Genomic DNA, 22,078 nt, shown 5'->3' on the forward strand with positions numbered 1-22,078 from the left:
ATTCCCATGCTCTACTGTTTGATTTACAATCTCTTTTTTCTACTGACCACTGAAATACGTTGTTTTCCTGATAGAGGTTGTTGCTAAGTGAATGGAAGCTGAGCTAATTCATAAAATTTCTATGACTGGTGAGAAACGAGGGTTGCTGCTTTAAAAACTTATTTTCCACTCACGTTTGACTTTAAAATACTTGTCAGAGACTCCTTAGGGAGAAAAATAATACTTTACATAATATCATCTACATAAGAAAATATTATGCTTACATTAGAGCAGTCTTATTTTACACCACTGGTAGTTTGAAAGTTGAACAATGGCGTTTTCAACAGATTTGGGTTTTTTTTCTTGTTTTGACCGAAGCAAAGTTCTGAATGACTTGTATGCATAGAGTAGGCAGTAAGATGGATAGAATCGTGTCGCTATCAAAACACTCTTTTCCTTTCTCTGAAGCTCTCTTACAGGACACGCGCAGGCCCCAGCACGAGAGCGGGCAGCTGAGCAGTGGCGGGGCTTCGGGTGAAAACCTCACGGGACTCGAGTAGCTCCTTGATGTCCAGATCTGCTGTGAGGTGTGCTCTGACGATGATTCCCAGGTACCTCAAAGCGTGTGTGCAAATGTCTTGGCCTCTGTCACCGTATGAAATAAAAACCTTGAATGAAAACGGCAGGAATGTGTGAGGAGGGGGAGGGAGCTGCAGCAAAAAATGCCATTGGGCACTGGGTTAGGCTTAAGGTGAGACAATTTCACACTGCACTGGATTTCTGAGCTCGGATCCGGCTCATAGCAAAGATCAGTAAGTAGGTGATTGAGTCTGTGTGGGACAAAGGTAACTGAATTGTGCACTGAAGCACAGAGCAGCTGAGCATCTCATTCACCTAATGGGAATTTGGAGCCTCCTGCAACCTACACGGGGCTACTTTATGTGGCCTTAGAAGAGACTAATAATACATTTGAAATACTACATAATACACCGGGTTACTCCTGCTGCCACCCGAGAGCTGGGAAATGCCCTCAGCCCCTTAGCAAAATTAATTCTGTTTCTGTACAGTTTAGGAGCTCTGAGTGCTGCTTTGCTTTGCTGAGGTGTGTGCCTGCTGTGCCATGGGTAACTGTTTTGTCTGTGCCAGGATTGTTATTACAGCTGACCGTGCCTTTGATGAAAGGAAATGTGGGAGTTCAGAGGATGGAGAGGGAGAGGTGGCAGGGATCCTCAGTGCTGGACAGGAGAAAACACAAGCCAAAGCTCATGTGAAAATAAAACTCAAACCAACAAAAACCCAACCAAACTCAAAGAGCTGGTGCTGGAGAGCACTAACAGGCCTTCATGGCCCTGCCAGCCTCCTGGGGCCTGCACCCCCCTGCCATAGCCTGCACCCCCCTGCCATAGCCTGCATAGCAGCCCTGTTTTGTCCATGGGCCTACACACCTAGTCCTGGCTGTGGCTGAAGGGTCCCTGGGTGGGCCTGCATTGCTGGTACCCCTGCATTGCTCCTCTTATGCTGCACTGCATTGGCTCCCTGACTGGGGCTGCTTGAAATATGGCCACTAGAGTCAGTGAACCTGCCTTAAATAAGGCAGGTTCAGGTCAAATGCCATAGCAGATACTCTCATCCTTCAGTCATGAAACAAATGCAAAGTCAGAATGACACAGTGCTGATTTAGCCAGCTGTGAAGCAAACAGGGCTTTCCAGCTACACTTCTATGCAAGTATTTCTGTAGCAGTACGGAAGCTATTAAACCATGCGGTTATGTATTTTGCTGCTCATTTGAGACCTATTAAAATACATTTGAGCCTGAGGGAGCAAGGACAGGTGAAAGAGGGCGGGTTTCACTGCTGTATCGGAGAAAGCAAAACACATAGATGTAATTCACAGATAAAATCATTTCAGTTGAAAACTCATTTTCCAGTGTTTGTCATTGCATGGGATCTATAACGTCATCTTTCCCTCTCTGAGACAACGAGGGGCAATGATCCCATGGCACCGACATACAGATGTGGATGCAGATGGGTTTTGAGTGAGTTTTTACCTGTCTGAGGTGTTATCAGCCTACAAGGTGCTGGTTCTCAGTGTAAGATTTTGCCTGCCCTTTGCTTCGTCTCTTAAGAGCATAATGACTTTGGTCAGGTGCTCACAGGTGGGGCCTTGGGTAGCACCAGGGGTGAGCAAATGTTACCACAGTTATCCAAATGAAAAACAACATTATTCACCTGTTTATCTCCAGTTTCACAGTGCTGGCTATGTTGGGTCTCATCTTCTCATTTTTGGCCTCAAACCACATCCATCTCTACCATGTCCTGCATTGCTTGCTTCCAGTGGAGCAATGGGGTCAACCTCCAAACCCTCACTTTCAGCTCTGATGCTGCTGGATGTCACTGTTAACATGGCTGTAAGTCTTGTCTCAGAGTTATCTGTTCATTTTTGCAATCATTTTTCTGCATTGTTATCGTGTCACATTAGGATGATGTCATGCTTTGGCTCTTAGAGCTCTAAAAGTTCAGGCAGTGCAATTAGGGATGAGTTCACTCCCCTGGTTCATTTACTTCCCAGCACCAAGCAGACTGGCCTTGCCTTTTCACATGTGTTGAGCATTAACGGTGGTGAGGAGACAAGGTCCAGCCCTGTCTCTGGGGCAGGAGGCATCAGAGGGGAGTGGAGCTGTGCTCTCTGCCTGTTGTAGGGTTTAGGTGAAATTACAGAATCACTGAGGTTGGAAAAGACCTACAAGGTCATGCAGTCTAACAACCCACCTACCACCTATATTCCCCACTAAACCATGTCCCTGGCACAGCTTGGGGGGCTCAACAGTGACCTCCCAGCCCCACCACTGGTGTGTCTGAGTGCTCTGTGTAAACGTGTGAAACCCAGACTGTGGGACATTGCCTTCAGAGCTGGCATCAGCATGGAGATCCTTCACCACACCCCTCTCATGTCCTTCGCAGCCGGATCAAGGGGCAAAGGTACCAAGTGCCCATGGGGAGGGCGGTGCTCATAGCCTGCCCTGTCCTGCTCCTGTGGAAACTCACCTTGTGCTGCACTCCTGGGGAAACATCCATGCGGGGCTTTTCTTCCTGCTTAGGTTTCCAAATAGTGCTTCAAGGTTGTAGCTACAGCACGTTAAATACTCCTAAAGACCAAATTATCCGTGCACTTAGGAATCCTCTGGAATTAATTATAATTCCATCTCTATGAGACACAGAGATACTTCTGTCCCCTTTTGTGTGCATTGTAAACAGAGGTACTGCTAGGCTGGAGTCACAAATCATGCTGTCCACGGCGGACATTTGGTTTGAGGGAAAGGTGGAAGATGTGGGTTAGAAGCCCAGGGCTACATCTGTGCCCCTATAAAAGATGGGCATGGGGCTGTGGGGTGGAGCTCTGGAATCAGTCCTCTTTGTAAGTATGTGGGTACACGGCTGTGTTCTCAATGTGGTCCCGGGGAAAAGGTGGGGAAGGTGGGGTGAGAGCACTGAGTTATTTGCTAAGCACGAGTCATAGCATGTATCCCCCCCACTGGAGGGAATCCAGGCTTGAATTGTGCCAAATGGGGCAGCGGTGTGCTGAGTCACCACTGCTCTGCCGAGGACCTTTGTTACCGGAGGGCTGAACAACTATAGCGTGCAGGTCTGGTATTAGAAATCCAGCAATTACAATCAAGCCAGGTTGATTACAGAGCATGATTTTAGGTGCTTGAGAAATTCTGGCCTCCGGCTCAGAAAAACGTTGCAGGAACTTGCCAGAAAGCAGAGGGAGCAAATGGTGGTGGAGGGCCGGGTCATTTGGCTGCATGAACTGCTCTGTGTTTGCTCTGCTGAGGCTTCCACCCTGAAATCAACGCCAGAACAAATTCATCCCCTGCCTTAGACCCACCAAACTGCACTACAGCAGATAAGGGCAACTCCGCTGTGCACCCAGCCCGAGGTGCCACGTAGGGCTGCCATATAAGCTGTGTGACTGGCTGGCCTGAAATCCAGGACAGTTCTACCCCTCACTGTGCACAACTACTCTGAAGGGGGAACCGACCGCAGCAGTAATTGGCTTCACTTCTGTACTCAGCTGCTCTGCCTCGCACAAGTGTTTCAGTGCTTTCTGCTTGTGTCAATTGCTCCTGGAAGCGCCGGGTCGATGTTTTCTCAAGCAGGAAACTCAACTTTCATTGGCCTCCCATTCAGAGCCCATTGCTCGCCTCACCTCCCTGCTGCCAGCGCCGCTTCCTTGACTGTGTGTGGTCTTTTTGCCAAATCCTGACATTTTTTATTTTTGGTTAACATCAGAATGGGAGTCCAGAATAATGACTCTTTCACTTGGCTCTTAAATAGGCCATGCTGCTTGTCCACATAAACAGTCTCTTCATGCATCTTGTCACTGCCTTCTAGGCTTCCTTGGGAAAAAAAAAGAAGGAGCCAACAAAACACTTTATGTTTTATAAGATGCCTTTTCTTCCTCGTGAATTGCCCTTGCCCTGTAGGATAGACAGAAATGGGCCCCAAAGGATGAATACTAAGCAGCTTTGCCAAGGTACAGTTCGGCTGTAGGACATCCTGCCTATCCAAGGGCTGTCCGGCAAGACCTTGAGAGCAGGGGATTCGAAGCACAGTGGCAATGAGGCTGCCTCTGCAGGAAGGAAGAGCCTTCCTGGGTCAGAAAGCACAGCCTCTATCATTGCTCACCTCTCCCGTAAGCTTATAGACTACCACAGCTCCTTTATGGAGGTAATTAGGCTGGGTTGTGTTCTTCTCTCAGTAGAAGGTTGTCCCAGAGCCTTGTATCTCTCAGGATTAGAAACCAGATAAGATGGGTGTAGCCTTGTGGGGTCAGTGGAAGGGTCCTTTTAAATATCATATGCCTGGCATTAGTCTGCAGCATATGTAGATGAGAAAATCCGTTAAATTTATTAAAAGCAGTTAGAATATACCACCTCAAACAAACTGCGAGCATCTGTGTGGAAAATGCATCTACAAATGGCGTTAGTGAGGCCACATCTTGCATATAGTGTCCAGTTACAGGCTCCTTGAATACAAGAGGGGCATTGACCCACTAGAGCAAGTCCAGTGGGACATGGTAAGGTCACCACGTGGCATTTCTTTAGGCTGAAGCTGTCAGATAGGTTCCTTGTGCTGCAAGTCTTCTGTCAGTACGTTCACCTTTTCCCCTTTCCCGTTCCAGTTTACGTGCCCTAACCACTTCCAAGAACGAGGTCACCGAAAGGGTCGCGACCAAGAGCCAGGAGGTGGCTTGGAAACCAGGTCACATCTCCAGCAGATGTGGAGCAGGGCAACTGGGCGGGTAATGTTCCAGCTATGCGGGTGGTCAAGGTCCACACCCACACTCAGCTCCTGGGTCTGCTTTCTGTGGTGGCCAAAACATGACCTTACGTGGCCGCTTGCCACCCAGTGCTGGCAGGAGCCCTGCCCTCTCCAAAATCTGGCCCTGGTCCCCAAGGTTCAATGGCCAGAAGATCCCTGTGACACACACACTGGGGATGGAGCCCAACCTCTTGGTGTCCAGAAAACAAATCAGATGGTCACAGATAGGAATGGGATGGTAGGACCTGAAGGAAGTGTCCTTCCCTCCACCGATGGTGGAGCGCAATCCCTCTGAGTTCTGTGAAATGAATGTGCCATGCTGAGGTAAAATGGCTGCTGCCCTCTCTGCTGCTCTAACTAAATCAGGTCAAAAGCGTGTTTTAAGTGAAAATGGTGGGGGCCTCTTGGGCAGGAACAAGCCCTCGGGCATTTCTGACCATACTCTTATTGCAGCCCACCCTCCAATGCTTTAAAGCAAAATAAGGCACTTAAAATGGATAGTCATACCCACGGGACCATCACTCTCCATTGTGAACCTTTCATGAACCCAGGAAAAAAAATCAATAAAGGGGATTAAAAAAAAAACAAACAACAAAAAACAACCAAGAAAATCATATTTCACGTCCTCTGTGGCAGCAGATCTGCAGAGAAGTTGTGGGGTTGTTTGCCTCTGGGCCGGGCTGGGGGAAGAAAAACAACCGGTGATGTAGGCTTCCCTGTAGGGGATTAGGTTTCATTTTAAAATTTAAACAAACACAGCAATCTTAGCGTAAGCTCCTGGGAGATTAAACATTCTGGCATGAGCCTGGGCATAAGGAGCAGAAGGCCAGGACTCAGGAGACATCAGGATTGCCGTCTTCTCCACCACTATGCAACCTGTTGTGTGGTCATCTCCTGCTTTGTTTAAGCCAGATCTTCAAGGCTGAATTCTTCCTTCTGGTTTCGGTGGGAGTAAGAGCTTGGATGCCTTGAGAAGGGCCACTTGTGAGAGCTCTGAGGTGAGGGCTGGTCCATACGTATCTGTAAGATGACGTGGTCCGATGGCCATCCCTATTGAGTAGGGGATGGTGTAAGGAGTCAAATCACTGTGCGGTGATTCATATTTTCTTCTGAAAGGTTCGCTTGGGGCAGGGAATGTGTGGGGTTGAAGTCTTTCGGGGCAAGGGCCAGTCATCTTTTCCCTATGTGAAATGTCCTCCCCGCTGGTGGTTATATACGTAACAGGGTGGCCAGGGACAAACTTCAGCTCCTGACCTCATTTTCCTCACACACCTCACCCCGTGCAGAAAGGAGGGTTGCCCACTGTTTGCCCCAGCAGGCAGGCAGTGTTTGGTATGTGCAGCTGTACGCAGGCGGGCAGGGAGAGGTATGTGTGATGTACAAATAGGCCGCTGCTCGCAATACACCTTGATTGCACGGTTGTATTGTAGATGGAGGTGACACCAAATATTATTGTGCAACGGGAGGTTTTTCCAGAGTTGCGCAATGGCAGGATCCCATGCTGAAGATCAAGGAACTCTGACTAATTGATTTCAGGTAGCAAAGCGTGCCCAGGCCACTAAAAACTCCATACGTTACCTGTGTGAGCACCACAGAAACCATCCTGACAGAGATTAAAGAGTTTTAATTTGTTTTACATCAAGATTAATCTGCCTGTCATAGGCTGAGGAACACTTGCTAACAAATACCTGCTGTCTGCTGGGGTAGGACACTAAGTCCTGCTTTTCTCCCTATATGTCAGGGGCTCCCAGGGCCCATTCATGCAATGCAGGGCAGCACGTCCCGCTGTGACCACCTGGTTGCTTCTGCGGGAGAGAAGACGCTGCCAGACCCTTGCAAGGCAGCTCTGGTGGAAAGAGAGCCTGGCTCTGGGGTTGAGTGGGTAGAATGATCTGTGAGGGCAGGAAGTGTATTGTTCTGATGTGACTTTTCCTTGCCCCTGGAGCTGAAACTGCTATCAATGAATCTTAGTTTGTGCTCCGTGCCAGGGCTCCGTGCATTACTGCAACAAAAGCTGAGCCAGGAGCTGTCCTCAATCCTGAGAGAGGCCGTGAGGTTTCACATCTTGTCTGCAGCCCTGGCGCTGTACATCAGATCTCTATAATTGAGTTAAGCATACAGCGTGGTTCTAGGATAGACTGAGCTTTTGTCTCCTTTTGTCTTGGCAAGAAGGAATTGTTCTCCAGATATACAGGGAAAACAGCAAGGGATTTTCCAAAACCACAAAACAATTGCTCTAGGTATACTGCTGCAGCAAACAGAGCCTGCTCTCTTTATAGCTGATGTTTCTTGGTAAACACGGGGCTTGCTGCAATGAGGAACATTTGAAAGGCAAAATCTTGTGATTTAAGATCTCATCCAGGGTATTCACAGGAGACAGTGCTGACACTCGTTCTGCTTTTCGTGACAGTAAATCATCAGCAAGAATTTGTGATCGTCTCACATAGACATATCTATATGATACATATAATTACTTTTCTCTCTCCATGTATTTACTTTTCTTAAAAACCTGGCAAAAAACTCTTCTCAGAACCTGAGATCTGAATGTTTCTTAGCAGCAGCACCAAGTGCCAGAGGAAGATGCGACCAGGATTTGTACTCCAGGTGAGGTCTCACCAGCACAGAGTATAGGAGCAGGAGCACCTCCCTTGCCCTGCTGACCACGCTTGTCTTGATGCAGCCCTGGATACAGTCAGCTTTCTGGGCTGTGGGGGCACACTGCCAGCTCATGTCCCATCCACCAGTACTCCCAAGTCCTTTTCATCAGGGCTGTGCTCCATCCTTTCTTCCCCGAGCTTGTACTGATAGCAGGGGTTTCTGGGGCCCGGGTGTAGGACCTTGCACTTGGCTTTGCTGAACATCATTAAGTTCTCCTGGGCTTTCTGCTTGAGTGTGATTGGGTCTGTCTGTCTCAGACAGAAGGGTCCCTTCCCTCTGGCATGTTGACTGCACCGCACAGCTGGGTGTTATCTGAAGACTTGCTAAGGGTGCACTTGATCCCACTGGCCATGAAGATATGAAAGAGCATCAGTCCCAGTCCCAGTCCCTGAGGAAGATCACACATCATTTATTCCCAAATCCAATCTGGATGGAAAGAAAAAATCCCTGGGCTCTGCTCATCTGCATTTAAGGAGGATGAAAGCACAATGCAGGTGAGTTTGCATGTGGTTGAGCTTTCCACTCTGCCCCTCAGATTGCTCTGAATTCAACCACGAGTGTTTTGCAACCAGGCTCTTGTTGGGTGATGCTGCAGCTGGACAGAATACCAAATACAGCCACCATGGTCGCAGAATCATAGGACTGTAGGATCATAGGATCATAGACCCATAGAATGGTTTGGTTTAGAAGGAACCAAAGATCACCTAGTTACAAACCCCTGCTATAGGCAGGGACACCTCCCTCTAGACCAGGTTGCTCAAAGCCCCATCCAGCCTGGCCTTGAATGCTTCCAGGAAGAAGGCATCCACATGATACTGGCGTGCTTTCGCATGTATCACACTATTGTTATTATAATGGCCAATAACTAGCTGCAGACAAATGAGGTGACTCAGTGCCACACTTGAATGAGCTTAACTACATACCCAGTGGTAGGCAAAAGGTAAAACAACAGCACCAGGCAGGTAATTGTTGGACCTGTTGCAAGGAATTTGCAAGTGCAGGCATCCCAGTTTTGCAATCTTGCTCATCTTAATTTCCTTTGAGCACCACATCTTCTGGCAGCGTAAGCTGGCTTCTTTTTGGAAGCGTTCAGCTTTAGTTCAGCTCTCTGGCTGCACTTGCACAGGGGTCAATAAATGTTTAACTCCATGGATAGGTGTAGGCTGAAGCAAATGGGACAAATCTTCCATAGGCTGATAAACATTCTTTCCTATTTATTTTTTGCCGGTGATACTAACTGGAGTAAAGAGGGGTGTAGAGATGGAGTAGTGGCACTACTCACTGCACGCTCTGCAAGGGCCTGGCACAATCCCTTCAGGCTTGCAGCCATGTGACAGGGCTTACAGTCTGCCATTGCCTGCAGGTAGGGATCTCTGTAAACAAGGAAGAGAGCAGCTCCGCATTGATGTAAGTTTCTTTTTTGTTTGTCATCCAAAGAGAAGGAAGAAAAGGTGGATTTCTTTGGAACTGGCTGGTTGATTGCTGGGCTTGTGGGTGGCCCCAGAGCTTGCTGCCCCTTCCTGCTCCCTTTAGCTGTTGTCCTCATCCATCTCCAGCCCAGGCGGTCAGAGTGGGCAGAATACACACCGAGCTGGTGAGATGGTGCCAAGCATAGCCACAGTGCACAGGAGTGGGAGAAGAGTTGAGGTGGAAACCAGGTGCCACTAGCATGGGGCATCGGGACTGCCAGCAGCCACAGAGCAGCCGTACAGGCAGTAATGGTGGATAAATGGGCTGAAATGGGAGATCTTTGGCTGCTTTCCTTTTGGTGGGAGGGACGCCCAGCGCTTTTCATGTTTGACTTCCTTTCCCTGAAGCATCAGCTGCCTGTGGGTAGATGATGCAATTAACAGCAATGGCAAAAGAATGAGGGCAGGTGCCCCTAGCGAGGAAGGCAGAGGAGGTTGTACAGAAGTTAGCTATTTGTGCGTTGGCAGCCATACAGGAGTCAGTTATTTGCAGGATGGCAGCTATACTCTGACCTCGGATACCTGGAGACCCGGCTAACAAAGTCCGAGCTGCAAGCAGTCATCTGTAAGATGTGATGGAGGACAAGCAAAGCTGCCTTGAGCTGTTGTCTGCCTGAAGGAGGAAAGAAGGCCATTGCAACATGCCAAAGAGAGGAATGGAATTGCCCTTCTCTGCCTATGAGGCAGTGAGGAAGTTTCAGGCTGGTCACTGGGGGAAAATCTAACATGTACAGCCAGTCGGGGCAGCGGGGTGGAGGACAGCATGTCTGGGAGGTGGTGGAGCCTCTGTCGTCACCTAACATTGAGGAAAAATTATCTGTTGAAACTATATAGACAGCAAAACCAGTGGGGGCTGAGCTGGCGGTCTGGGAGATGGCTGCAGATTTCTCAGCCTGGTTGTAAGGGGCTATAGGAGCTGGGAAATAAGTAGGAAATCTTCTTAGCTGATATAGGTCACCGTAAGTTGCATTCCCTGCAAACAGGGAAGCGTGTTGTAGGAATTATGCTTTGAGCCTGAGCGTTTTCAGGAGCTAATGAAAGGCACTTTGTAATTACGTCAAGAAGAAGAGAAACATCTCTATAGTTACTTAGTAACGAAGATACTTTGTCAACATGGAAGTGACAGGGCTCTTATTGCCTAGTTAGCTACTCAGGAAAATTGAACTATTTACAGCAGAGGCATTCAATGCTCTATTTGCCAATGCTGCATTTCGGTGGTACAGCCATGGAAATGAAGGCTCGTTAATAACCTGGAGTTTGTAGTGCTAGAATCATGGCGGAGCCCCTTGGAAAAAGAATTAACGCTTGCTGTGAATGGGTTTTATATCTGCAAGGTGTGCTTTATGGGATGGAGCATTAAACCAGCTCCGTGAATCAGAGGGTATGGATGCTATGAAGCTGCTGATCTTGAACTCCAGTTCATTTTTAAAGACACATACAGCTCAGCAGAAACCCATGGCAGCAGGTGAGCTTGACGGCCTCTAACTTTATTCCAGTCAGGGTTAAAAAAGTCTCCTGATAAATAGGGCGGAAAGAAGACAATTCATAGAGGCCACCTTCTGCCAGCAACTGGTGAAGCTGCAGCCTCCTACGAGCCAGGGACATGAGAGCTGGAAAAAATGCTGCTGGGGATGCTTTTAAACACTGGCACGCTGTGGAAAGGTTGGCATGTTTTAATGCCTCCTTTCTGCCTTTTGATTTATTGCAGGTACCACTCACTCTCCCCTCTCTGTTTATAACACAGAATTAATGCACAAGATCAGCTGCGACAAGCAACACGGGGAAAGCGCATGTGAAAGACGTGAACCTTTAGAGCAGGAAATAAACCCCGGTATTCAATATTCCATCGTTGCATTTAATTAGGATAATTGATTGCTGCTCTTTTGCAAGTGGCATGAAGTGTGAGCAGCCGTGAGCCACAGAGAAGCAGATGGATGGGGCTGGAGGAAGCTGTGGACAGGAGCTATGGGCGCTGTATGTGGCTGTGCAGCCTTATGGGGTCCCACTGCTCCAGGTGGCCTGGGGGTGTCCCTTCATTAGCACTACTTTTAATCAGCAGCGAGCACCCAGCAGGCAAATTGTGTGGAAAAAGAGGAAAAGAGGAAACTGCAGGAAAGCCAATGAGTAGGTCCCCTGCCGCGCTGAAGCAACTCCCTTGTTCTTTCCAAAGTAGGCTGCATAAATATTGATCTTACTGGGATGTGTCCTACATTCATTTGCACAGACGTTACAAATGTGCTTAAGAATGAGAAATCAATCTTGTTTTCCTGTGTGGTAAACATGGGCAGCCGAGGATGTGCATAGATAATGTGAATTACAGCTCTCAGCCTGGCCACTTGGACGCTGGGTTGGAAGAAGTGCCCTTGGGTAACAGAAGAGAAAAAGATGTTCTCACCTACTGCACTATTTTAAGGTATTTTCACAAATCCCTCTGCAGACCCTTTAAAATGCCTTCAACTCCCATTTCAGTCCTTGTAATAATCTGTATGTTAACTGGTTTTCCACTGAATTTGCTCGGGTTGCTTTTTCACAACCTGCTGCCAGGAAGTCCAAGTACAACCTTAGACATTCGTATCACTTCATCACGCCGTCTCCCATTAACCTTTCATATGGCGTAGCATTGCGACATCGTAATTTGGAAAATCATATCATTAGGTTGCAAAAGCTGTAGGATTCTTGCAGTAGACAGCCGCGGGGTGGCTTCTGAGTCACTGGATAATTAATAATTAATAATAATTGTTGGATAATCTATTTAGACAGTCACACTGTAGGGAATTTATTACTGTTTCCTCTGGAGAATACTGCCACGAATGGAATAAAACTTTAATGTGTCTCCTCTCCTTGTCGTTCTGCTGAATTTCTGTGAAGAAATAGCAGAAAGGTGCCACATCTCGCTATAGGTGGCAATGCGGTACAGCGGCAGCTCCTGCTTTCTTACCAACCCGCGTATACGTGCGCTCATAAAGCAGGGGAAATGAGAGAGATGTATTTCCATGTTCAGGTAGATTTTAAAGGCAAATGATTCAGCTCTCTTGAAGTGTTTGCTTTACCTTGCTTGGCTTAGCATTTGGCTGGTTTCTATATTATTTGCTCGGCTCATTATCCCTAGTTATTTTCAATTTCATTTACACTACATTACGTGTGCTGCTCAGAAAGTGTTTAAAATGTTTATGTTATACATATTATGGACGTGCAGTTCTCTTCCACAAGGTGATACAGGAAAGAATGGTGACCATGGTGTGCTTATGAAGTTGGCAAAAGCAGGAAGTCAAAATGAGGGAAGCGATCCCCATTTCTTAAGGTCACCCACCACTCCAACACAGCTCGTCACGGTCGACCTCAGAACGGAATAAGTGCTGTGCTGCATTTCCCAGCTGTGACTCAGGAGCTGTGGGATGTGCTGTGTTGTTTCCCGACACCCAGTGACACTCACCTTTCCCGTGGTGATGCTGAATGCTTCTCCTGCTTTGCAGAAGCATCGTTTATCTGAATGCTGACTTATTCTTTGTGACTAATGAGCCTGCCTTAAAGCACTGGATAGTCTAAGAATGAGCAGGTATATTTTACTCCGTGTTAAGAAGCTTGTTTTGTTCAACTGTTTGCCAAACGCGATTTGTAGCTGTGCTGTGGAATCAATCCAAAAAGATAAATTTCCTTACCAAAGGTAGCTGTCAAGCTCTACCGTGCTGAAGCTCCAGCTTACAGAAGGCAGCGTCTTCCAACTAGAGGGTTTCAGCCAAATAAATGGAGCTTAGAGACAAATGCGATGTTACGGCTGAAGCGGCGGGATAATTGAGCCTGTAACATCTGCAGAAATGTCGTGACACCAAAAATAAACACTCCTGCCCATGTTGCTGTTCCCTGGTAAAGCAGTGTGTAAAGGTGTGATGCCACCCCAGCGCATCAGGGAATGTGGAAACAGACTCGTCTTGCCATCACAAGTGCCCTTCCCTGCCAAGGAAGGAGCTTTCTGGGCACAGCTGTAATAAGGACACTGCTCGGGTTGCTTTCCAGCAGCTTTTATGAGAAGGGAAAAGGGATCATGTGCTTAATTAGCCCCTTTAGTAAGAGGTGTTCTTGAGTGTGTTTTCCAGCTGGAACAAAGGGCCAGGGTGAGGGTGTTTGCTTGATTCTTCCCTTAAAGAGAGGAGGAAGTGTATGAAATCATCCCTGAATGGAAAATAGAAAAAAAAAAATTAAAAAAATAATAATCTTTTTTCTGTTATAAGGACTAATTTTCCTATGAAAATACTCGAGAATAAGATTTTCCTTTTGTTGCAAATTGCTGTTGAGTTTGATTTAAACCGAACCATTGATCTGCTTATTCTTCTCTGTGTGATTTCCCCCGGCTTGGAGCTGTGGGAAGCCAGGCTCAGCCTCTGTCCAGCAAATGCCCTCATAAACACATGCTGCTGGTTTCGCTTTCACAGTATAAACACAAGGGAACGTTCAATTACATTGAAAAGGAATGCATTTAAAACTGATAAAAAGGAAATAAATGTTTGCGTGGCGTGCAATTACTCAGTGGAATCCATTCCTCTTGAGTGTCACCACAACCAAAAGCTTAGCAGGATTTGAAAGAGGGCTGGAGGGCTCGTAATGCATACATAAAAATAAACAAGGGCTCTGGAAGGGATTTACACTCTTGGGCTGTTGGGGAGAAGCCAGCATCCCATTGTGGCAGTTTTGGGAAAGGTTTCTAGAGCTGCTTGTCCCACACTGCCTGCTGCCGTACTGCTTGCATGTCCCCTTGGCGTGCTGCGGTCACAGCCTCCTTCAGCAGGACATTGCTGGCAAGACCAGTGGTTTCATCCTCTGTGGTCACCTTTATTCTCCTGAGAGGACATAGATTGGAAATGTCATAAATGATTTCTATTCCTCAGCTCCTGAAAGAAAGGAGCCCTTGGTTAGTTCTGTGTTTGACAATCTGTTGTAATGCGCATTCAGCAGCCATCTCATTGACTATGAGTTTTTTGTCCTGTGAGTCAGGCTGCTAATTTCAGCCTGCAGAGCCCTGCCTGACTTGTGCCTTGTGTACGACCAGGCTCTGGGCAATGTGATCTCACCTTGGTGCTCCCAGAATGATGACCTCCAGGGTCTCTTCTGCCCAACCTCTTCAATGATTCTGCTCGAGGCATGTCAGCAAAGAGACCTTAGAGGAAAGAAAAGCATCCATCTCAGCTGAATGCGCACTGAATGTGTTTGCTCCAACACAAAGTCATGTGGAGACTTTCCAAACAACCTGGCTTCCTTCGGTCTCCGGCAACATCATGCCTTTGTGGCCTCCATCTCTCCATAGCCACACTGGCTCAGCGTGATCACTTCCTTCAAAAACCGTTCCATGGCACTAAGGATGGAGGGAGAGTCAGCACAGCCTGAGCCACTACTTTCTGCATGTGCTGGAGAATGGAGAACTGCAGCCAGCAAGAGGTAACGAGTGAGTGCCTTTCTTCTCAGGGCATGTGATGGAGAGGAGGCAGCAGAGCTCTGGCTAAAGCAAGGCGATGCTTTTTGAAAGCAGTGCCATAGCGTGGGGGGAAGGATGTGGTAAATGGTTTCCTACCCATCACGCGAGAACCTGCTGGAGGTTTTTGTGTGCTGTGTTATCTAATATGGAGAAAGTATTAAAAGGCAGCCAAGAAAGGCATGGCACAAAATATTCAGCCATCAGATAGAAATCCTGGCAGGCCAGCTGTGCCAGATCATTGTGAGTGTGAACGCTGCCAGCAGCCCGTCTGCAGACACAAGGCATTCTTAATTTCATGCACGGCCCTACAACTACGCTTCCACTGCTGAGATGGCTACTTTAGTACTACCTTCTAGGTTGATCCTGACAATGTGGCTTTATTTTATTAAGCTCCTTGGAGGATTTCTGTGTTGTTGTTGTTTTTTAACAGGATACACCTCTCAGGTTCAAGAAATAAAGTTAAATAATTCCCTCAAAGTGCATAATGTGCATCTGTGCTCATACTTCTAGTAAGTTACTGTTATGTGTGTACTGTTATGCAGCCATTGATAGCACTCTGTACTGATATAAATAATCAGGAACATATTTGGAAGGTTTATCTTCCATGGCGCTGTTCTCACATCAGTGCATATTCATTCACAAGTAAACAACGTGTATTTAGGAGATAGACTTTTACTGCCTTGAAGAAATACCTGAGATTCTTAAGGCATGATTCCTGTTAATGAAGAGCATTTCCATCTCTCGGCTGCCAGGGCAGCCCCAGAGTCACAGGGCAGCATATCATACTAAAGTGATGTATATAAGGGAGAAGAGGAATGCACTTCCTCAGCCAGCCTTGTTGCCAAATGTGCAGTATGGAAGAAAAATATGCTCGGCTTTAGTGAAAGATCTTCACGTATGGCCCTTCAACAGGCAGTGCTGTCACTTGGACGAGACACTTCCAAGTGAATCAGTGGGAGATGACTAACCGCATAGAAACTGATACCAAAAATGTTTGGATCTCCTGGGTCACTTCAGATGTGCTGCTTAGGGTTATATAGTGTGTAAAAACACTGTATCCAAGTCTCTGCGCTGTTTTCAGCTTAATGAATCCACCATAATCCATCTCTATCAGCGGTGATGAGTACTATACCTCCAGGAGTTATAAGGCTCAGAAACAAAATGGGTTTAAGAAGCCATACGAGCATGAAAGATGAAATGAAATAATTACATGGAAGGAGTTCTGGAAGAGAATCCTTCAGTGCATTAACATCCAACTGAAAATGAAGTTCTTTGTCCTTTAAAAAATTACCAAACAAAAATGCAGCTGAGAAAGGAAGAGCCAAAGATGCAGTAAGAGGATTAGTGTGTAGAGGTTGCTGAACCCACTGGGAATTAGAAGGTCTAGCTTTGCAATTAATATCAACACAAGCGAAAAACAAAATCTGTAACAGAATGCTTTCATTTTAATACAGGTTTTAATATGACTTTAGAATATATAGCACTGCAAGGGTAAAGACCTTCCTCTTTGTCGATGGGAGAGCCACACGCTGCTGGCAGATCATAGAATCTTAGAATCATAGAATTATCCAGGTTGGAAAAGACCTTGAAGATCATCAAGTCCAACCGCAGCCTAACCAGTACCCTAACTCTAAAAACCCTCTGCTAAATCATGTCCATAAGTACCACATCCAAATGGCTCTTAAACACAACCAGGGATGGCGATTCAACCACCTCCCTGGGGAGCCTATTCCAGTACCTAACTACCCTTTCTGTAAAGAAGTTCTTCCTAATATCCAACCTAAACTTGCCCTGGTGCAACTTGAGGCCATTTCCCCTCGTCCTGTCACTTGTCACTAGTGAGAAGAGACCTGCCCCACTCTCACTGTAAGCACCTTTCAGGTACTGGAAGAATGCTGATAATGCTGTGTGCCAAGTGACCACTGCAACAGGAGTGCCGTGCCCAGCTCCAGCCCGAGATAAGCAGGGACAAGACGTTCCTTCAGCCAGAAAGGTGCTTCACAGCCTCATGTCCTGCTTGAAGGATGCGGGGACCTGAGCTCTGCCCATTTCCTTCTAGAAAGCTTAACGTGCAGCCAGGAAGGTACTGGGCTCTTTACTCCTCTTCCCATAGCATGGAAATAATGATATTTTTGCATAGTGCTTTGAGGTGTAGAGCTGAATAACATTTAGTGCTGTTGATATAACTTGAGTGGAAGTGGTTTTGGAATTAGAAACACAAGATCAAGCCTTGCTGAAAATGATTTAGGGGGCTGTAAGTACAAACAAGCCTGCAGGCAATGCAACTCTGCCATTCCTGAATATATAAACACAAGTGCAACCTGTTAGATAATTTAAAGGCTGACTCTATTTCAGGCATCAATTAATGGAAACTTCTCTGTTCAAGAACAGTCCTTAATCGTATGCTGAATCTAAAAGCACATTTATAATTAAGAGTTTTGTTGAATAAGCACCATCATAAATGCCTTGCTCGGCTGAAGACCTTACAATCCCGGATGAGCAGAAGCAGCCCGGAGCACACGCGTTGTTGTGTTTAAGCTCACAGCTGGAGCAGCAATCAGTGTAAATTTTCTGTTCCTTGTTATGTGCATACCCAATTTGCTCCTACAATCGCGACAGCCCACTGATTGATGAGGCATACAGGTGCATACCTAGCATTTTAAAGACTGCAAATCATTCACTGCTGATAAAATTAAGTATTATTGTCAGAAGAGCTTCCGTATGAAGACATTCAATTTCCCTTTACAAAGAAGGATATTATTAAATGGTCCGATTGGAAACGGGCCCTTTGCTCATCTTTCTCCTGCTCTTTGAATTATTTCCACAGTGGCAAATGTTTTGTCTTTTGCTCGAGTATTTTGACATTGAGATCAGTCCCTTGCTTCCATGTCTGTAGGGAAAATCCCCCAGACTAGAAAAACAGGCTACTAAAAAGAGCCGAACAAGCCCCCTAGTATTTTACAGCGTTAAAGGACATGAAATTCCTTCTTTCTAAACTCCCTCCCTAACTTCACGCGTTAACTGGAATCACTGGGGTGATTTATTTCTTCTTAAATCACGGATGAACGTTCAGCAGTGCCACTGATGATGACTTATAGCAGAAGAAGAATGAATAGAATTTTTCCCACATTAGCATTTCTCGGTGCGCATCCGAGCTTTTCATCCAGAACTGTCTCGTCAGCCAAGTTTTCTACAGTCGAGGAGTGAGGATTCAGTAATTCCCATTTAACGAAGGCATGCTTTATAGATAGGCTTTCTTTAAATACAAAACAAAAAAAACAAATTGGGCAATTGTTGCATATTTGATACGATTTAGAAATTCTCTTTGAGTATAGCTTATGGCAAAACTGGTTCTACAAAGGCTCTGGCTCTGGTAACTGGGTATATTACACAAAAGTCACTGTGGAGTTTCAAGGCCTTCTGGTGTTTTCCTGCCAGTGTCTACAGGCACGTACAGTTTGTTCGTTTGCTATAAAGACTTTTGGTACGGTATCAGAGTAATCTGTGATAAATTACTTTTTATTCCCTTATTTTTCTGTAGAAAGCTCCTACAGTCATAAAACTCTTCACGAAGGTTGCCAGACTCCAGCTGGAAAACTGCAGATTGCAAACCATCCTGTTTCATTTAACCATTCTTCAAAATAGCCACCATCGATCAAACTTTAGAAAAGGAAGATGTGCCTTTCAGCCTCCCACTTCCTCCTGACAAAAAGCAATTTCAGAAGCTCCATTCCCACATCTCACAGCAGTAGTTAATTCGCTGCAAAATTCACGATTCCAAGAGAGTTAAAAAGCATTGATCAGTGACTAGGAAATGGAGAATGGCACCGTTTTCTCATACGCCTAAGAGTTCAATTTGAATGTGCAGGTAATGACAAGATTTCAAATGCACTTCCTTGCATAAAGCAAAAACAACCTGGCTCTGTACCACCAGCGTTTGGAGATGCTGGGTTGTTACAGAAATCACTGCCTGACTATTCAGTGCAGCTTCCTGCTCCCCAGCAAATTGCACAGAGCAGAGACAAACCCAGCAGTTTTCCACCTTCTGGACCTCAGTGCTGCTACTTGGTTTGTTAACTGCCTAAAGCCCTTCATGAGCAAGGCCCCGAGCAGCAGGAGAAGCGAGGTCAGCTCAGCCCCTCGCCGGCTCGCAGCATCGTGCAGGGCTGGGCAGGAGCTCCTCCATCTCACCCCACCACGTGCCTGACCCGAGGCTACTGAAATGACCTTCACTCTGCGTTATCATAGCATCACGGAATCGTTTGAGTTGGAAGGGACCTTTAAAGGTCACCTAGTCCAACTCTGCTGCAATGAACAGGGACACGCACAGCTAAATCAGGTTGTTTAGAGTCCCCCTCCAGCCTGACCTTGAGTGTCCCTGGGAACGGGGTGCCCGCCACCAGTGTTCTTGCACTGTGTACGTTATCTTGCCTTGGGAGGCAAAAGGACTTTGTTTAGTCTAGGAAAGACTGCTCAGGGATACAGCAGCTGCCTGTAAGTACATTGGGGGCAGACACTCAGAATTAAAAACTAAAAAAGCTATTGGAGTCAAAGGGCAACGTGAACATGTGGGTACAAACCAGCCATGTGTAAATTCAGAACAAAAAGTGGAAGAAAGCTCCTGACCACTCGGGTGGTGCTGCGGGCAGACCCACTTGGTTCAAGACCAGGTTGGACGGGGCCCTGGGCAACCTGATCTAGTAAATGTGTATATTTGGTGGCCCTGCCAGGCAGGGGGTTTGGAACTACATGATCCTTGAGGTCCCTTCCAACCCGGGTCATTCTGTGATTCTGTTCACTTTGAGAGGACATTCAGCTAGGTAAAAAGACCTGGGATCCCAGGGATGGGGGCACACCTGATGTCCCCGGAAACCTCCCTTCCAGTTCTGCGTTCCTGAGATGTACCTGAAGATCTCCATGTTTTAGGTCTGTGGGGAGCAGAGCAAATCGGGCTGCAACGCACTCAGCGCTGCACCAGAACCCCTGCTTTACTACAGAACACAGCGTTTCCAATGAGCCTCTGGCATGAAGTTTGGCTGCCATTTTACAAAGGGTATTAGTAAGGAATAAGCTCAGGCAGATACAGCCACTTCCAACCCACCTCACTCAGCTAAAACACCCCCAGGAGCACGAGCAGATTATCTGAATAAACACTGCAGCGTTATGTCCTTGCGGTATGAGAGCTGGTACCTATGTGCTAATTGCATTGATCTCATTGTAACTTACCATTTCAGCCATTCACTTAAAGCAACTTTATATGCAGGCAGGATGGGATGGGGGTAGTGTAGTCATGGCAGCGCTCTCCTGAGGAGAGAGCAGAAGGCGGGAAGGCGAGGAGCGCTGGCCGCCGGGCCTTGTAGTCTCCGTGCTGTGTGGGGAATGGCTGCGGACTACGCTCCCCAGCAGCACCGCGCTCCGCCATGTTGCCGTCACTCGGTGTTTACGGGCGAGGCCCCGCCCCGCCGCGCGAGCGGTGCCGTCACATCGCGCCGCCTCCCCCGAGCGGCGGGGCCACTTCATATTCATGAGGCGCGGGCGGGCGCGGCGCCGGGCTCGCTGGGTGCCCGCCTCCCTCATGGCGCTGGCGACGGCCGGGGAGCGGGGCTGAGGCGGGTGCGCGGCGCGGGGGCAGCGGCGGAACGCTGCGCCCTGAGCCCCCCCCCTCGTTCCCGGGGCGCGGCGCCTCGCCCCGCTCGGGCTCCCCCCTCCCAGCGCCGGCCGAGCGGCGCTCCCGGCAGGAGGGCGGCGGCAGCCCCGGCCCCGCGGGCGATGGAGCCCGCGCAGCAGCAACAGCAGCAGCGAGCGAGAGAAGCGGCGGAGCGCTCCCCGGGCGGGAAGGGCCCGGCGACGGAGAGCGGCGCGGAGGCGGCCGGCGGCCCGCGGAGGAGGCGGGGGGCGGCCGGCGGCTCGGCTCCCCCCGCGGCGCTGGCGGCCCCCGTTGTGTCGGGCGGCGGCTCGCTGCTGCTGCGGCGGGGCCGGCTGAAGAGGAACCTCTCGGCGGCCGGAGCGCCGCTGGGCACCCGCAGCCTGGACAGGAAGGCGCTGCTGCCCAAGCCGTCCCGCCAGCTGCAGCCGCTGCAGCCCCCGGAGCGGGACTGGGTGCGGCGGGACCTGCAGCGGGGCTGCGTGCACGTCTACGAGCGCCACGCCAACCGCTACCTGCGCCCGGTGCTCTGCACCCTGGAGACCACGGCGGCCGAGGTGGCCGCCCGCCTGCAGCAGCCCGGCCCGCGGGGCGGCGGCGTGGTGCGGGTGCCGGGCAAGGCGGGCCCGCAGCCCCCGCCGCCGGAGGAAGGCCCCGCCGCGGGCACGGCCGAGCCGGCGGCCGAAGGGGAGCGGCCCGGGAGCCGGCGGGGGGGCGCCGAGGAGGGCGTCTCGCCGAACCCCGCCGCGCCGCCGGCGGAGCTGTACCTGGCCGGACCGCCGCTGTCGTGCCCCTCCCTGCTGGGAGAGCTGGGGCCGGCGGGCTCCGACTGCGAGAGCTTCAGCCCTAGCGCCGAGAGCGTCTCCGACCGCCTGGACCCCTACAGCAGCGGTGGCGGCGGGGGCTCGTCCTCCTCGGACGAGCTGGAGGCGGAGCCGGCGGCCTCCGACGGCGCGGAGGCAGGTGCGGGGCCGGGCCGGGGCCGCCCGCCGCCCGGAGAGTTGTCCCCGGAGGCGGGGGGCGGCCGGGAGGTGCCCGCGGGGCCGCCCGCGCTGTTCGTGCAGCTGCACGGGGAGACCAGCCGGCGGCTGGAGGGCCACGAGAAGCCGCTGCAGATCCAGAACGACTACCTCTCGCAGCTGGGCTTCCGGGACCTGTGGCGGGTGCAGGAGGAGGGCATGGACGCCGAGACCGGCTGCCTCATCCGCTTCTACGCCGGTGAGTCGGGACGCTTCGCTCTGACGCCGTCTCGTAGCGGAGCCGGGGGCGGGGGGAGAAGGGAGCCGCCGTCCCCGCCGCGGCCACCGTGAGGGCGATGCGTTCCTGCGGGCACAGCCCGCTGCTCGCCTCCTGTGCTGGGAACGGGCTGCCGCAGCCTTCGTCACGGGAGGGGAGAGCCCCCCTCTCCGTACAGCCTCGGTGACGGGGCTTCGGGGGGTGTCGGTGTCGGTGGGAAAGTTAGCTCCCACGTCGCCGTTATGCAACGGTGCTCTTTGACGGGGGCTTAAAAATATCTCTCGTGCGAAGATACCGAGCG

The 22,078-nt window shown here is 49.3% G+C and overlaps 2 protein-coding genes and 1 long non-coding RNA gene across 11 annotated transcripts in view; 2 read left to right on the forward strand and 1 right to left on the reverse strand.

Moving 5' to 3' along the window:
* ZCCHC2 (zinc finger CCHC-type containing 2) overlaps positions 1-12,268 on the forward strand; it is a 50,037-nt gene extending 37,769 nt beyond the window's left edge. For 7 of the 8 annotated variants that reach the window (XM_032442962.1, XM_032442965.1, XM_032442968.1 and 4 more), the window contains one exon: positions 448-659. The gene's annotated coding sequence lies outside the window, so the exon portion shown is untranslated. Of the gene's footprint in view, positions 1-447; positions 660-2,221 lie in introns of those variants that run through there. The other variant, XM_032442963.1, reaches the window with a different exon arrangement.
* LOC107309602 lies at positions 445-20,756 on the reverse strand. Of its 2 annotated transcripts, XR_001553248.2 has the most exons (3): positions 20,124-20,756; positions 14,497-14,582; positions 445-14,316 (listed from the first exon to the last, which is right to left on the reverse strand). It is a non-coding gene; the product is annotated as an uncharacterized LOC107309602 (long non-coding RNA). The 2 variants fall into 2 exon arrangements; XR_004306329.1 differs by having other exon boundaries at positions 445-14,582.
* Positions 20,667-22,078, forward strand: part of PHLPP1 (PH domain and leucine rich repeat protein phosphatase 1) — a 123,726-nt gene continuing 122,314 nt past the window's right edge. Inside the window, exon 1 of the mRNA XM_015854511.2 lies at positions 20,667-21,759. Within this exon, the coding sequence (XP_015709997.2) occupies positions 20,667-21,759 (1,093 nt within the window). The remainder of the gene's footprint in view (positions 21,760-22,078) is intronic.

The sequence above is a fragment of the Coturnix japonica genome, chromosome 2 (assembly GCF_001577835.2).
Source record: "Coturnix japonica isolate 7356 chromosome 2, Coturnix japonica 2.1, whole genome shotgun sequence".
In the NCBI taxonomy this organism is placed as follows: domain Eukaryota; kingdom Metazoa; phylum Chordata; class Aves; order Galliformes; family Phasianidae; genus Coturnix; species Coturnix japonica.